Below are 16,672 nucleotides of genomic sequence, written 5' to 3'. Positions count from 1 at the left end.
AGTCTTTTGAAGAGGATCCGGTGTGAAAAGCTCCTCCGGCACTAATTCCTCCATCGGCGCCGATGTTTTCGGAACCGAAGGCTTCGTTGGTTTATCCGCGCCATGCTTTCTCGGGGTGTCCGATTTTTTGGTCGGCGCCGAGGCAGGCTTCGACACGGGAGCGTCGGTGCCGAGGGATTTGTGTTTGGTCGGCACCGAGAGGACAGGTCTCGACCCCGATGGCTTCGGAACGGAGCTTGTTTTCTTCGGTGCCGAAGACTGTTTGTCGGCGCCGCTAGGAGGCTGGCTCGAGCCCGAGGCGCCAGGAGACTTTTGATGCTTTTTCACCGGGCCCGAAGGTGGGGTGATGGAAGCAGTATACTTGGTTTTCCCTAGGCTCGGAGGCGAAGGGGTAACCGGAGCCTCTTTCGGTATGGGCGCAGGAGTGGGAGGGGGTAAAGTACTCACAACCCTCTGCGCCGGTATGATCTCCTCCACGTCGGAGTCGTCAGCCTCGGAAGCGCTGACGACATCGTCCTCCTGCTCAGTGTGCTGCTGTCCCGAAGTTCCGGTGTCTTCTCCGAAGAAGTCAGGTGGAGCTGAGGTCGATGAGTGCGCCATGGTGCGTCGAGCTCGTCGATCCCGAATAGTCTTTTTCGAACGAAAAGACTTGCAGGCGGGGCTGTCTCGGGCCTCGTGTTCGGGAGAGAGGCAGAGGTTGCACACCTGATGGAGGTCGGTGTGGGGAAATTTAGACCCACATTTTGGGCACTTCTTGAAGGGAGTCCAGTCCATCGGCCGAGACCGGAGTCAAGATAGGCCCGAAGGCCGCTGCCGTTGCCTGGAATCGAAGAAGTGCCGAAGAGAGAGATGAAGTCGATTTCGTCTAAAGAATCTCGATGGCCGAGGATTTTTCGTCGAAGGTCGAACTGGGAAAGTTCGAAACCGGAGCACGAAGTATTACATCCGAGCCCGATGGCGGGAAAAAACAATCTGAGGATGGAGCCGAAGCCCATGCGCAGTACGGACCGAAGGAGGAGTCACTGAACTCGTGACTTCCAAAGACTGTCCAAGAACAAAAACAAACTGCAAACATCCGGGCCCAACACCAGATGGCGATCTATGCATAGTGTATAATCTGCAGCTCATATGCCTCGAACATATGGTTCTCAATGCAAAAGGTGACGGACATGGAGGACAGATAACATACTTATCAAGGGTGTTGCAGAAAAATTGGAAGCAGAGAACATGTCAGCCATTCTATGCCACTTTTCCCAAAGCCTCTAATGACGACTTTTGAGCCAGTGGAAATACATTGGGTACATAGAGTAAAACCATGTTGGGCACAAAATAAAAAACTGTACAGCCTTGAATCTAAACACCCTGATCCTAGCCTTCTTCCTGTGTCACCTAAAGACCCACCCTGTCATTAATTCAGCAAAGAATGTGTATGATGACCACAAAAGCTACACTAACGTGAAAAGATGATTTTAGCTCTCTGACTGGGACAGCGTAATAGAGAAACTTGATGTGGCCTCTGGCGTCTGGTCCCAATGCTCATCACCCTACAGGTTAAACAATGTAATACAAGGACCCAGAGGCAATGAAAAAATTCCTGGACACAGCAGACATGGACATCAGAGACTCCGGATGCTACGCCACAATACACCACTCAGAAGGATCAGCACCAAGAAAACCGTAAGGAGCAGCACAGACTGGAGCAAGTGACATAGAAATGGGCCGCAGGGGACAAGTGCCCACTTAGAGTATAACCACTATCAAGAGATAAACCTTGAGTTAAGCACCACTGGCTTGTCTTCCTTATATTCTGTAACCACTCATGAGATGTGTACATGGTATTATATTTGACTCACCTGCAATCTTACTCTAAGACACAGTGAATCTATTGATCTCCCAATATAAGGTACTGTTCATTGCTTGTTTTAGACACAGATTTTCCATCTTCCGCCTTTTGGAATATACGAATAGGATCCCTTTGTCCACGAGACTAAGCTAGATTTATTTACCTGTTTTGTTGGCCAGTGGTTGCGGTGTAACTATCCAATTGCTTCTTCATCTATTTCAGCACTACTAGGTAGGATCCCCGAAAAGCTTGTTCTGATAAGTGAAGGGCATGCCAAAATGGAACAGGGGCACTTTCATGAGAAAGATCGAGACGGACTAATCAACACAGATGGAGAAGGTGCACGTAGCAAGGGAAAAGCTGAGAAAGCATTAGTAAAGGTGTTATGTGGCTGTTTGAGCTCATGGTGTACTGGGGGTACTAGAATATATATACATTTGTATTGGGTTGCCCAGAGAATGTGATTTTCCAACTGCAAAATATGTTTGCACAGCAGGCCAAACATGTAGAGAGACCACTAATAACAGGTAATGGTTATGGAAAGTGATGACAGCAGCTTATAAAAGGCTTTTGAAAGTGAATGTCCTTGCTTCTTAAAATATAGCGAGACCTACTGGCTTTACCAATGCTTGTAAGTAATGCAGCCTATTTCGTTTCTCAAATGCATCTTTGCCAACAAGACTGTGAAGCTATTTTCAAACTATTTTGAAGAAGAAGCTATTTTCGAATTATTTTGATGATACACAAGCACTCCCATCCTACAATCACTCACCATAATACTTGGATGCGAGACTTGGTTCAGTAAAGTGGACACCGGCTGCAAGACAAAAAAAAGAGTTGTTAAGAACTAGATGGAAACATGATTTGCAGTAGTAATGTCAGACTAATAAATACTTAAACACAAAAAGGCCAACTTTGTGTTATGTAGATTGAGCACCTTCAGTTTTTTCAATTACCAGTCGAACAGTGCCAAAATAATTAGTGTCAACATGAATGTGACTGTATGTAACCTGACCAATAGCAGCAGGCAGAGTAATTGAGTGTGGAGAAACTTCAATTAAAATTTGCGAGCCGACAAATCCCTACATTGGGAGCACTGTTTCCCACACCAATAACAGTAAATGCTTACATTTATGCAGGGATATGCAAGACACACATTTCCACTGTTATTGTTACCTCAGCACAAAAGGATAAAAAGAATAAATATAAATTACCGTTAATGCTTTCAGGGGGCTGTACAATCTACCTGCAGATTCCTCACCATCTGAATATCATCAAGCACCAGATTCACCTAGAACAACTCTTGAAATAGCATCCGTGCGCCAGTAGGTTGCTCCATCAGTCTCAGTCACATCCCAGTTGTGCCCCTGACATGATGAAAAAAGAGCGGCAAACATGGGCCACCCTTGTCCCCACAAGTCAGTTTATCTTAATTCTTCCGTGCCCCAGATGTGAAGCATGGCTCACAAATCTTTAGTTGATACAGGCAGTGTTTGGAACCTCACTTGAAAACGTATTTACTCAAGGGGTGGGCAGTAAACTCCGCTCCGCCAGCAGAGTTTGCAGAGTTTTAGCCACTCTGTGCTCCGCATGGAGTGTGGAGATCTAGAATAAAATTCGCCAACCACTACGTGGCAGCGTTTTCTCATGCTCAGCTTGCCAAAGCTAAGTTTCTGAGCGAGAAAATCAAGTGCCAGGTTGAGTCCCAGCTCAATTTCTCAATGCTGGCAGTCGCATCAAGTCGCCAATGCACACGTTGAGAAACCTGCTGCTCGAGTTGAGAAAACCGGCGCACGAATACGCTATCTACTCGAGCAACAGGAAGAAGCAGCACTCTCAGGTACGTTGTGTGCTGCCGTTCGGTAAAAATCATTGGAACGCCACAGAATCTTACAGAGTTTTTAGGTAACTCTGTGGAATTCCACCAACTCCTAATTTATTCCAGAATATGGGGCAGTGCTGATGGATCCAAATTAAAGTTGCTGAGCGAGAGGGGGTGTCGATGGGGCAACATTCACTGTGGCGTTCAGCATAGGAGCAGAGACATTGTTTCCCCTCTTTGGAGGGCAGTCAGATTGTGAGAGAGGTCAGTTGGTACTGGGGGAGGGTCTGGCAGCAGAGGTCTGACTGGCAGCCCATAATGTGTTCACTGTGCCAGAAAGGGTGCCAGAGAGGACAGGAGAAAGTTGAAAATCTGCAACATGACATTCTTAAAAGCTACTATCTGCTACCAACTCCACAATGGCTTGGTAGAAGCCTACCAGACAGCACAACTGTCTAGTTTGCTAAAGACATCTCAGGGACATTCAGAAATCTTCCCTGAGAATGCATTCTGTCCGTTGCTTACCATTGGCTTTGTGGTTTATAACTCATATTTTCTGGTTTTTATTTGCTAGCTTTATTTGTTTTAGGCTATCAAGGGTGAGTTCGTCCCACCCAAGGAGCAAAGCCTTTTCACACTAACTACTATTGTATTGCTCCACCAGTGCTCGTTTCTGTAAACAGGCCTGTAATCTTGTTCTTATCTTGTTGAATTTGCTATGCAGTCAAAGACAGAGGTCAAATGTCAAGCTCTGTTTTTTGACGAAGCTTGGTGTTTACTTTTCTTTCTCAGACTTCAAAATGTGATAATTTATGTGACAATCTTGCTGGATATTGGGGTTAGGAAAAAGATTGAATTCTAGCACACAGCAACATTTAAATGAACTGTGCAAGTATTTCATTAATTCTGAAGCGTGTTGGAAACAATTTCTTTCATATGATCAAAAATCAATCAATTTATATTTTTATTTGGTTACATTAAAAACCATAAACACATATATCAGAATCATAAAAACAATACATTCTACAAAGAAAGTACTTTAAAAACAAGCATCACAATTAATTTTCCTGTGACCTCCTGAGGCTGGTTATAGCGCTTAAAAAACATACAACATTTAAAAGGGTGGACTCAACAGCTGGCATCAGTAAAAACAACAGGGCAGGGCAAACTTGTGAAAAGCCTCTATCTTTAAGCAATGGGACAATAAACGTTCTCCTGGGCACATCATAAAATTGACAAAACATGATAAAATGCATCATATCATGCAGAGACCTATCATCACAGCTGCAGGGACCCAGGGATTTAAAATCATAACAAAGTCTAGGTGAGTCTAGGTGAGCTAAAGACAGATGCAATATATTAAATCTAAATCTTACAAGCAAAAATCTCTCCCTAATGTTTTTCATCTGAGCTAAATAGGGTTCCATATCTTGGGTGGTAGTTAGCAGTACATACTTTTCAACTGAGAGTTTCAGCAATTCAGACTCTTCTAACAATGCATTCCCTTCGAAAAAGTGCCCCTTTACCCATTTAGAATCCAATCTAAGAATACCCTCAGAGTTAGAAAATAGCTCCACCCTTACCAACTTGGGGAATTAATCGCAAATATACTTCAACTAGGGGATTTTTAAAGCATGATCAAGTAACGAAGTCGCTAAGTATTAAGCGGTTCAGGCTAAGCTCCTCTATGCTCCATATCGTAATCACTAGGTGTCAAGAGCCACTCACCTGAACAGGATAGGACTGGGAGGAGGCTTTCTGGCATGGGTAAGGCTATTTTAAACGTCCCCCACAGCCCGGGTGCGCACCGTGACAGGGGGTGGAGAGGGGTACAAGGCAGGGATGCCCCCTCTCCCCACTCCTGTTCGCATTGAACATGGAGCCACTGGCATGCAGGGTGAAGAGTGGGCAGGACTATAGTGGCCTGAGGACAGGAGCGGTGACACATTCTAAAGCCCTATATGCAGACAACCTATTACTATTTCTCAGTGACACAGCGGGTGAACTTGCCCATCACAATGCTATGCTGTCTGCCACAGGGAGAACACTGGGTGGGGTTGTAGGACTGGGAAGAGTCAGGACTGAAAGTGATGGGGACCTTATATTAAGATTCTACACTGCTCTCATTTGAAGAGTTGCAAGCGGCATATGACTTACAGGGAGGCCACTTCCTGAAGCATTGAGCCCTCACCAGAAGGATTAGAAAACACTGGGGCGTGGAGGCATGGAGCCACGGATGATAGCAGGCTGTATGTATGTTGTGCTATCAGCGGGGAGGATCAAGACAGTCTCCTGCCTCTACAAGCAATGAGGCAAGATAGCAAAGGTCATTAGAGTACCTGCGATTACAGTGGGAAGAAAACCTGGGGAAGCAGATTCCAGAGGTGGAGTGGGGCAAGATCCTAGCACAAACCCCAAAAGCATCTAGAAAAGTGCAATTTAAATGAATTAATTTCTACATACTGCAAAGAGCATACCTCACCCGACCCACATTAATAGATATTTTGGGACGAAGACAGCAGCATGCCTGAGATGTGGAGAGAGGGAGGCACATATAATTAATATGTTTTGGAGCTGCCCCACGCTGAAATCTTTTTGGGAGGAGATAAGGCATGTAGTAGGTGATCTCATTGACAAATAGCTCCCGCATTCCCCAGAGCACTTCCTGCTAGATGGTTCCCACACAACGGCCAAAAACAAGACGACCGGGAAGTTTCAGGAACTGGCCTATGCTCTGGCCAAAATCGAGCTAGACAGGAATTGGAAGGCACCAGGAGGGCATAGGATTGTTTCCTGGAAAAAAGAAGTCGACAAGTGGGCGGGAGTGGAAGGTAGACTACTGCTCAGGAATGCTAGTCGAGGGATAGGTAAAATAGATAGGGCCAGGGCGTGGGAAAATCGAGTGAGTAAACTGACGGCAGATCGACAGGATAATACCCGGACTGGCTCCCCGCATTCAACGGCGCTGGAACAGGGGTGAGGGAGAGATGAGTATTCAGATCAGGGACAATAGGCACCACATCATACTGAAACTAAAAGCCTGACTCACAAGAACCCAACAGCACCTAGGGATTGGACTACGTCTACTTAAGCGCAACTCAAGGGGAGAGGGGGAACTGTTTTGTTAAAAGGGGTGTTAAACTAAGCACACTAGAGAGTAACTGTATTGCGTAATGTGTACCAGATATGACGTGCATAATATCTAGGTATGTTAATGTCTTAAAAACCTAATAAAATCTGGTTGTAAAAAAAAAAAAAAAAACAGCCACTCCTCAAGGGAGACATTTGAACCCAAACCTCCCTGAAACTCCTCCCAGCTACAATGCCTTTTGTAACTATTAAGCTGGGACGGGTTTCAAGGGGAAGGGGGAATTGGGAGAGATAAAGAATGAAAAAATACTGCTGTGATCCTCAGGACATCACACTATTGAAGGATACAATGGGAACCTCTTGGAGAATCTCATCTGTGACATTGGTTTATAAAATTGTACGTCTTATACTGTGAAAATAAGAACAAGTGATTATAAATCTGGGCTTCAAAATTATATTTTATTAGCAGCAAAAGAAAACAATATTCTGATACATGTCTAATTATGAATTCTTTATTTTGTGTTTTTTTCTAGGAAGGCGTCTTTTTGCAGGACTTACAGTTAAAGCTCTCTATTGTTTATAGTTGCACTATATAAAACATAAAATCAAACATAAATTATCATACTACGCTGTTAATTCTATAACACTCTCTAATCACAGCAGATGTCTCACATGTTATGTTATATTTATTTATAGCGCGCACGGCAATAGAAGAGGAAGCAAATATCTAAATGAGGCTAAAAGAGAAGGGTTTTTAGTTTTTTCTTAAAGGTTGTAGGATCCTGAAGGCCGCGCAATGTCAGCGGCAGAAGGTTCCAAGCTATAGCAGCTGACCTAACAAAAGAGCACCCGCCCAGCCTTTGGAGGTTAAATCTGGGGGTCAGCATCAAAAGCTGAGAGGACGAACGCAGCTGTCTCGCTGGTATATAAAAAGCAAACCTCTTTTGTAGGTAGAGGGGACCAAGACCATAAAGGGCCTTGTGAACAGTGGTCAGCATTTTGAATTTTATCCGAGACTCCACTGGGAGCCAGTGCAGGGAGTGCAGGTATGCACGCACACTACTCCTATTTGACAGACCCAGAAGGAGTCTGGCTGCCGAATTTTGGACAACTTGCAATTTCTTTAGGAGGTAGCCAGGGATACCCACGAAGAGTGCATTCGCATTGTTCAAACGGGACAATATCAAAGCCCGGACCACCGTTTCTTTGGCAGATCTAGGGTTAAGAGGAAGAAATTTCCTCAGTGCCTTCAAGGTGCCAAAGCAGGTCCCCGCCAGCTTCTTAATCTGTGTCGAAAAGTTCAAATTTTCATCGAACCAGACACCCAGATTCTTTGCAGCCTTTCTCTCTGCGCTAGGCAGGGGGCCATAATCTTTCTCTAAAATTGGCCGTAATCGGACCATAAAGAAGGACCACGGACTTCTCCTCATTGCATTTCAGTTGCGCCTGAGCAAGCCACTGAAACACAGAGAAAAGGCAATGTTGTGCCGCAAGAACTGAGTCGTTGTCCCGGCCCCAAGTGAACAAAAGCTGAGTGTCGTCAGCGTAGGCCATCAATTTAGCCCCTAATGATTCCGCTAGAAAGACCAGGGGAGTAATATAGATGTTGAAAAGAAGGGGACTAAGGGATGACCCCTGCGGGACACCAGTGTCCACCGGCTGGGGCACCGAGAAAAACGGAGGAAGCCAGACCTGCTGAGAGCGGCCCTCCAAGAAAGATCTGATCCAGCACAACACAGCCCCAGAAACACCAATCACCGAGAGGCGGTCAAGGAGTAAGGAGTGGGGCACCGTGTCGAACGCCACAGAGAGGTCTAACATAACAAGAGCCGCCCTCCCACCGGCGTCCTGACACTCCCGGATTGCTTCCGCCACCTCCAGCAATGCCGACTCGGTGCTGTGCAGAGGCCAGAAGCCAGATTCTGGCGGATGCAAGAGTCCCAAAGCCTCAACATGATTAGTAAGTTGGTTAGTAACCACCTTTTCACAGACCTTAGCCAAGCTAGGCAGGAGTGAGATGGGACGATAGTTACCGGGGAGCTACGGGTCAAGAGAGGGATTCTTAAGAAGCGGAAGAATTAGCGCCTGCTTCCAAGATGCTGGGACCACGGCCTCCCGGAGAGACATGTCAACCAATGCATTACCTTCGGGATTGATAACATCCGCAGCGACAGCCAGGAATCTAGCAGCGCAGGGGTCATTTGGAGAGCCTGACTTGAGGCCCTTAAGAATTTTAAGTGAGCAGGCGAGATCAATAGGCATAAAAGTAGAAAACAACTTGACACGGGCAGCCCCCAACGGATCCTGCGGATTATACTGTTTTTTCTTAAATCTTTTAATTGTGCTGTACGCTATTTTGAAGGAATTTCTTGATAATGGGCTCTATATAAAATAGTTCTATCCAATGTCCACAAGAGGTCACTCAAGGTTAAAAAGACTGTGTAGTTCGTAGAATCTTTGCTCAACTTGTTCCAGGAAAAATGCTCATTGAAATTCATAAGCAGTCTTATATTCAGGGCTTTAAGTGGGCCGGGTCTCACAGGTGCTGAGCACAGGCAGTTTTTTAAAGGAGGGCCTCGAAAGGGGTCTCTATCGGGCTCTGTTTTGTGCCCTTTCACAGGCGGTTCGTTTTTTTCCAACCTGCAGTTGCAACAGGCACATCGATGTGCACATGCTCACACTGATCATTTCTCACTGGTGGAGAAGTTACGGCGTGACGTCATGACAGGTGAGCATTGCAGGGGAAGGGAAATCCTTTAAAGAGAGTCATTTTCTCTCTGTATTCCCTTCGCTTTTTGCGACTCAGGAGGAGCAACATTGTCGTGGTGTCACCAGGGCTTTAAGTGGAAGCTTTTTCAATATTATATACAATAGTTGCTGCTTATTTATCTTATGCAACTGACAACCATTGACAAAGCTAAAAGTCCTAACTTGTTGTAGGTATGATGTTACTTTTTTTATTATATATCTGGATGCAATAACAGAAACAGCAAAATACAAGTCGGGTCGCACAGTATGCTAAGCACAGATTTTTAGATTACGTGTTTTTAAGCCACACCCTTAATTACATTTGCCACACCCCTCTGAGAGACTACTCAGTTTTTTCATCTCACTTAAAGCCCTGGTTATATTCAAATAAATACCAAAGCAGATCTGCAATCGAGGAAACGTAAGTGTTAAAGAAATGAAATTACCTTATTTGCTTTTCTTCGCGCTGCGAGAGGAGTCACTAGATTTTTTACTCACAATCCTTTAATGTTCTTTATTTTGTATCCATAGCCAAGTGAAAAAAAAAAAGTGAAGACAGGAAACGGACTGCCTGACTTGGAAAAAGTGGAAGTCAGACATCCAACGTGAAGCAGGAGGAAGAGAGACCGCCAGAAGATCTCGCACCACACTGTAGTGAAGCAGGAATTCAATTAAGGACACAGCATCGCTGGATCAACGCGCCACCGCTGGAGTTCAGGTAAGGCTCAGAATGATCCGAGGCCAAGCGTTGACTGCATCACTCTGCTTGTATTTATAGGTAGAGCTGTAGTTCCCAAACTGTGCGCCGTGGCTCCCTGGGGGGCCGTCAAAACTAGCAAGGGGAGCCGCGCACCAAGCACTTTAATGCATTTAATGTTGAAGGATCAATTGGATTCAGTTAAACTAATTAGACTTAAACGCATGAAGTTGATGATTTGTAAGTGACATGCCTAAAGTTGAAAATGTAGTACTTAATTGATGGCATGTCAAAGGAGATGACCTCCATATTTCACTGGATACCAACGTTCCAACATTCCAAATTAAGCGGAAGATGCCTGAATTACTTTGTTAGACTTGTTAACAGTTTCATTTTTTTCCAAATGCATTTTACACCAATTTAAGTTATCAGGAAAGTACAGTTGTCCTGTCTATTAAACACACTAAGTATTATTAAGTATTGACATTTGTACTTGAATCATAGGTACTTCCGGTACACATTTCTTTCAGTACATACACATTTCCAGACAGGCCTGCTCTCTCCTTGTGTACAGGGAAGTATAACACAATATAAGGCATAATGCCAACATTCGGAAGCAAAAAAGAGGAACGTTTAAAAAAAATAATCAGAGGAATTTATTTTACTTGCATTGATTTGGGGCCAATTTTAGGGAGGAGACAGCAAAAATAAAGCTGTATGTGGTTTAAAAAATCGTGAGTCACCCTGCTGAGACAGGTGTGTTGGCACGTATGACATGGGTAGACATGGAAGTGCATGCAAATATTCTTCAAGCGGAGAAACACTGGCAATGGGGCCTACATGCACAGGGGTGTTATCTAGCATAGTAAGTGTGGCCAATGGAGCCACGGGTCGAAAACATTTGTGAACCACTGAGGTAGAGATACACGTGCTGAAAGGCACACGGAGTGCAGGGATGATATTACAGTTTGCACGGGAAGGGTGGGAAGGCTTGACAGTTGGCACGTGTGAGCTCTAACACGTTTTTAATTATGGAAATATAGCTTGTCACATTTCCAGAACTTGCAAGGGTCTGCCAATACATGACTACAAATTTCATGAATAAAGTTATGTAAACAGAATTGGCTCCCTAAAGAATATATATATATATGATCAAGGCCTCGTGGGAGGCCGAAATGCGTCATGGCGGAGGTGCGGACGTTTATCCGAATAAAGTTAAACACATGCACTAACTTAATTTCGTCCATTCCGCTGTGTGGCAAAAAGGCGGAATTCCTTTGGACGGGACACGGACAAACACACGGACACACACACACCCACCCCCCCCCCCTTTAAATAATGCCTTGAGCGTTCTACTACCCAGTCTTGTTGCAAAGCTAAATGCGGCACAAATAGTCCTCCTACTCTCCTCTTTCTTTGCTGCAACTAAGGTTTCCATTTCCAAACAAATAAATACACTTTGTGATGCCATTTCCACACATTGTCATAGTTGCACTGTAAAGATTTTACGGTCATTTCAACTGAAAATGTGTTGCCTATAACAGCAGTGTACTATCACACTGTGCATTCTCCACTCTACTCTGCACCACTCCACGTTACACCACGCCACTGCTCTCTAGTCCACTCTACGCCACTTAATTCTATGCCTCTCTACACCAATGCACTCTTCGCCACTGTGCTCTACACCACTCCATCCTAAGCCACCACAATTTACTTCCTTCCAGGCCACCACAATCTACTCTGCACAACTCCACTCAACGCCACTCTGCAATACTGCACTCTACACGACTGCACTCTACGCCAATGCACTTTACTCTGTAACACTTAAATCTATGCCCCTGCACTGTACACCAAACCACTGGATGCAACTCTAATCTACTCTGTACCACTACACTCTACGCCACTGCACTCTACCCTGCACCACTTCACTCTACTCTGGAACAATCTACTCTATGCCACTACACTCCACGCGAATCTACTCTAAACCACTGCACTGTCGACTGCACTCTACACAACAGCACTCTAGGCCCCTGCATTCTACTCTGCAACACTGCGCTCAGTGCCAATGCACTCTGGCCAATCTACCCTGCATCACTGCAGTACACCACTGCACTCTTCATCACTCTACTCTATTCCACTCAACTCTACGCCACTCTACTCTATGTAACTCTACTCCACACTACTGCACTCTATGCCACTGTACTCTGCACCATTGCACTCTACTATGCACCTCTCTAATCTACACCACTGCATTCTACGATGCTTCATTGATTCACCACTGAATTCTATGCCACTGCACTCTGTCACTGCACTCTACGTTACTATACTCTGCAACACTCTACACCAGCCCACTCTACTCTATACCATTCCACTGAATTTTACTCTACGCCACTGCACTCTATTCTACACCACTGTATTCAATGCTACTCCACTCTACACCACTGGACTCAAAAACACCACTCTGCCACACTGCATTCTACGCACTGAACTCTACACAACTCCATTCTGTACTACTGCATTCTATGCCAATGCACTCTACATCAGTCCACTCAACGTCGCTCTACTCTGCATCATTCAACTCTATGCCACTGCAGTCTGCAGCAATCCACTCTATGCCACTGCAATCTTTGGCACTATATTCAACTCTTCACCACTCTACTTCACTCGACTCTGCACCACTGCACTTTGTGCCACTGTACTCTGCACCACTGCACTCTTTGCCACTGTACTCTACTCTTCACCATTCCATTCTGCACTGCTGCACTCTACTATGCAACACTCTGATCTACAACACTGCATTGTATGCTGCAGAATTCTACACTGCTGCACTTTTTACCACTGCACTCTGCAATGCTCTACGCCAATTAAACCTAAACCAGTCCACTCTACTCTACTCCACTATACGCCACTCTACTCAATTCAAATCTATGTCACTCCAATACACAACGATACATGCCACTTCACGATATAACATGCTATTCCACTCTGACCATTCCACTCTACAACAGTTCACGTCACTATCCTCAACGCCACAAATCTTTCGCCATGCTGAACAGCAGCCAGGCTGGTGTACAACATGGCTAAAACACAATTTCACAGCCAACGGCTCTTGTATAGGCGGCTTTGCCAATTCTTCTCTCTGCGTCCCCGCTTTTTGGGTGGCCTCCTCCTCCTTGCCTGCTCGGTATGTGCATCCTTCGCAATGGAGATTGCAACCCGGAACTGTTTTCTAAATCACTTGTGAAGGATTTCCAAGCTTTGGACTTCAGTAACACAAGAAGGTGTGCAATGCTGTGAATTATTTGCCAATATGGAGATGCAGGCAACATATCTCCTGTGACATTGTAAAAGTCTGTGCTTTTTCTATGGTCACTAATGTTGCTGGCGTCAAATGTACCTTTTCCTTATTTCTGCAGACATGGCAACAAAGTGTTTGAGATGCATGGGTTCTACAGATTACCTGCCTTCCATGATAGCACCTATTTAGTGTTTGGACAAAATATCAGAAACAAATATTGTGGGACAGAATATAGTGTCAAAAATATCAAGGATAAAAATATCATATAGGTCATTTTCTATGGATAAGTTTTACAATGTATAGCTATTATGGGTCTGGTTTGCACCTTTGATAGCGTAGTCAGGTCCAAACTTTGGGAAGATCTTGTACTTCTGGGGCTTGACCCAGGCCTGGTGGCTTTCCTACAAGCTCTTGACTATGACCTGAGTAAATTCATTAGACATTGGCAGAATGGTGCATGCACGGAGATTTTTAGTCTGGGACGTTTGTAATGCCCTGTGGGTAAAAAAAATGTAAAATTGATTTTTTTGCATTACAGGGTACCACCCAGCGACAAACTCATGAATTGCCTTATTTGGGGGGTCACCTTTGAGTCATAAGGGTTATGGGTGCCCTGTCTAAAGCAGAGATGCCTCAAGTTTTGTAATTTAGCTGGGATTCTTTTTAGTTTGGTGTCAAAGATAAAAAGTAAGCCAGTTGCGCTCTTGTTGAGCTATATATCAAGAAGTGTATGCCAGAGGAGGAGCTTCGCGCGCATCCAAGATGGTCGCGTGAGCACAGGGCTCCCCGGACCCTTGCCGCTCCTCGCAACTTATCCTGACATTATCCTGGATTTGTGGACGGATTCTGGAGGATGAACCTTGGCTGAATCCATAACTCTTTTCAGAACGTAAATCGGACCGGGGAGACCTGAAATACAGCGTCTTGCATTTTGCAGGCCCACCTGGAAGCTGTGCCCGGTGCTTTGGCGAACCGTGGGGCCGGGGAGTAGTTGAACAACAACGGCATCGGAGCCTTGCCAATGACCGCGCCCCCACTTTCAGTTTCGCTTTTGCACTTCTGCATGTCCTGATCGAGGAGCTACTTCGCGCGGCGGGGGCATCCTCCGTCCTTGGTACTGGACTGATTTGTGCCTTTTTCTCAACTCTTCCGAGCGGGCTCTCGGACAGTGTGTCTGATCTGCTGGTGCCCCTTTGCTATCGGTCCGGGCGGACCCCACCGGTGAGCATCGCTCAACATAGGGGGCAAGGGGGATCCCGAGAAACGGAAGACCAAGACATCCCAGCATGGGGGACCAGTCCAGAGTAACATCATGGATCGCTATACCCAGGGTAAAGGAACCCCCGGGCCAGCAAGTGCCGTCATGGAGGACTCCGATGGGGGCCCGTACGTCCCAACGGAATTGTCGCTGCAGGACTTTATGGGCGCCATCAACGGCATAAGGGAGACCATCGCCCAGCAGTACGAGGCTCTGGCCCGTAAAATTGACACGGTTGCCATTGATGTTACATTAATCCGGGCGGATCTCTCTAAGACTAACGAGAGGGTTCAATCGCTGGACTTGAGGACATCCACTCTTGTTACGGATGTATCAGACCTCCAGGCAACTCTTGGCGATCTAAAGTCTGCAAACGACGCGATGTCCCGGCGGCTGGAGGATTTCGAAGGTCGGGCACGACGCAATAATATCCGTGTCATAGGTGTACCGGAGACTTCCAACAATCGTCCGGTGGACCTCATGGTCGAAGATCTAATCCTCAATCATCTTGCTCCTTCAGGCCTGAGCAAGTTCTTCGCCGTGGAGCGTGCCCATCGTGTCCCGGGCGGTAGGCCTCGACCAGGCGCTCCCCCGAGGCCTATCATTGCAAAACTTTTTCATTACAGAGACCGGGATGCGATCCTGCAGGCCTCGAGGGTGCACGGCCCAGTTAAATATGAGAATTCCTCCGTTAACCTCTTCCCGGACTTCACCCAACTCGTTCAGAAACAGAGAATGAGCTTTCAGGGGGTGAAGCGCCGTCTTCGAGATCTGGACATCAAATACTCTATGCTTTTCCCTGCCAGGCTTCGTGTGGAATATGAAGATAGGACTCGCTTTTTTGAACGCTCAGACACAGTGAGTGACTGGTTGGATTCCCTGCCGAAACGGGGAGACCGGACTGGGCGTACTGGCGGTGCCGAGGGCGGTGGGCCTCTGCAGGAATGATTCTTGGTCCTCCACTTTGACATTTCCTTCTGCGCTCAGCCAGGTTCTACTGCAATTTTATATTTTGTCTATTAATGTTTCGTCTGGGTGCGGGCGGGGACGGATCCCTTTCCTCCTCTAGGGTCTTTTTGTAGCATGGGATTGTTAGGGCGACAGGCACACTGCAAGTTGGGGGGGCTGTATAGTCCGCAGGGGTGCAGGGTGGGGGGAGTTGCACTGGTGTGGGGGTGGGAGGGTGGCAATGGTTATTGGGTTGTGTGTTTTTTCCTTTCAAGGCGGTGTGTTTGTTCCCTTTCAGTTTCAGGTGTCTGGCTGCGTGCCCTGGGACTCCAGCTTCTTGTGTTGGGATGGGGGGGACGGGTTGAAACTGATGTCTTGGAACGTCAACGGATTGGGGGACCGTATCAAACGTGGGGTTGTGTTGCAATATTTGCGTCGATTGGCCCCTGATGTGGTATTTCTTCAAGAGACGCACTTGGTGGGCAATGTATGTCATGCTATGAACAGGGGGGGCTACCGGCTGGTTGCGCACTCTGGCTTCACCACTGGATCCAGAGGGGTGGGCATCTTGCTGCGCACTTCCCTCCCGCTTGAGATTGACAAAGTTACTCGATGATAGAGGGCGCTATGCGTCCTTGACTGGACGGTGGGAGGGGCAGACTCTTTCATTGGTTTCGGTCTATGTTCCCCCGGGCCTCCAGACCTCCACTTTCTCTGATGTGGGTCGTATATTACTTGAACTTCCTGATGGTCTCCTGCTTGTGGGTGGGGATTTGAATTCCGTGATTTCTGGCGAGTTAGATCGTTACCCTCCCAGAGCCCTCTCTGCCGCCCAGGAGTGGCTCGGCGGGTTCTTGGACACTTTCGGTCTAGTGGACTGCTGGAGGTTGATACATCCGACACAGAGTCAGTACACATTCCACTCCGGGGCCCACGGGAGTCTCTCCAGACTAGATTATTTTCTTATG

The 16,672-nt window shown here is 46.4% G+C and overlaps 1 protein-coding gene across 2 annotated transcripts in view; it reads right to left on the bottom strand.

Moving 5' to 3' along the window:
• LOC146813077 (uncharacterized) overlaps positions 1-16,672 on the bottom strand; it is a 509,801-nt gene that overhangs the window by 285,060 nt on the left and 208,069 nt on the right. For both annotated transcript variants that reach the window (XM_085620067.1, XM_085620068.1), the window contains one exon: positions 2,616-2,660. In XM_085620067.1, the coding sequence (XP_085476193.1) occupies positions 2,616-2,660 (45 nt within the window). The remainder of the gene's footprint in view (positions 1-2,615; positions 2,661-16,672) is intronic.

The sequence above is a fragment of the Triturus cristatus genome, chromosome 7 (genome assembly GCF_964204655.1).
Source record: "Triturus cristatus chromosome 7, aTriCri1.1, whole genome shotgun sequence".
Lineage (NCBI taxonomy): Eukaryota > Metazoa > Chordata > Amphibia > Caudata > Salamandridae > Triturus > Triturus cristatus.
Note: the sequence above shows the minus strand (reverse complement) of the source record. Positions and strands in the feature narration are given on the sequence as shown.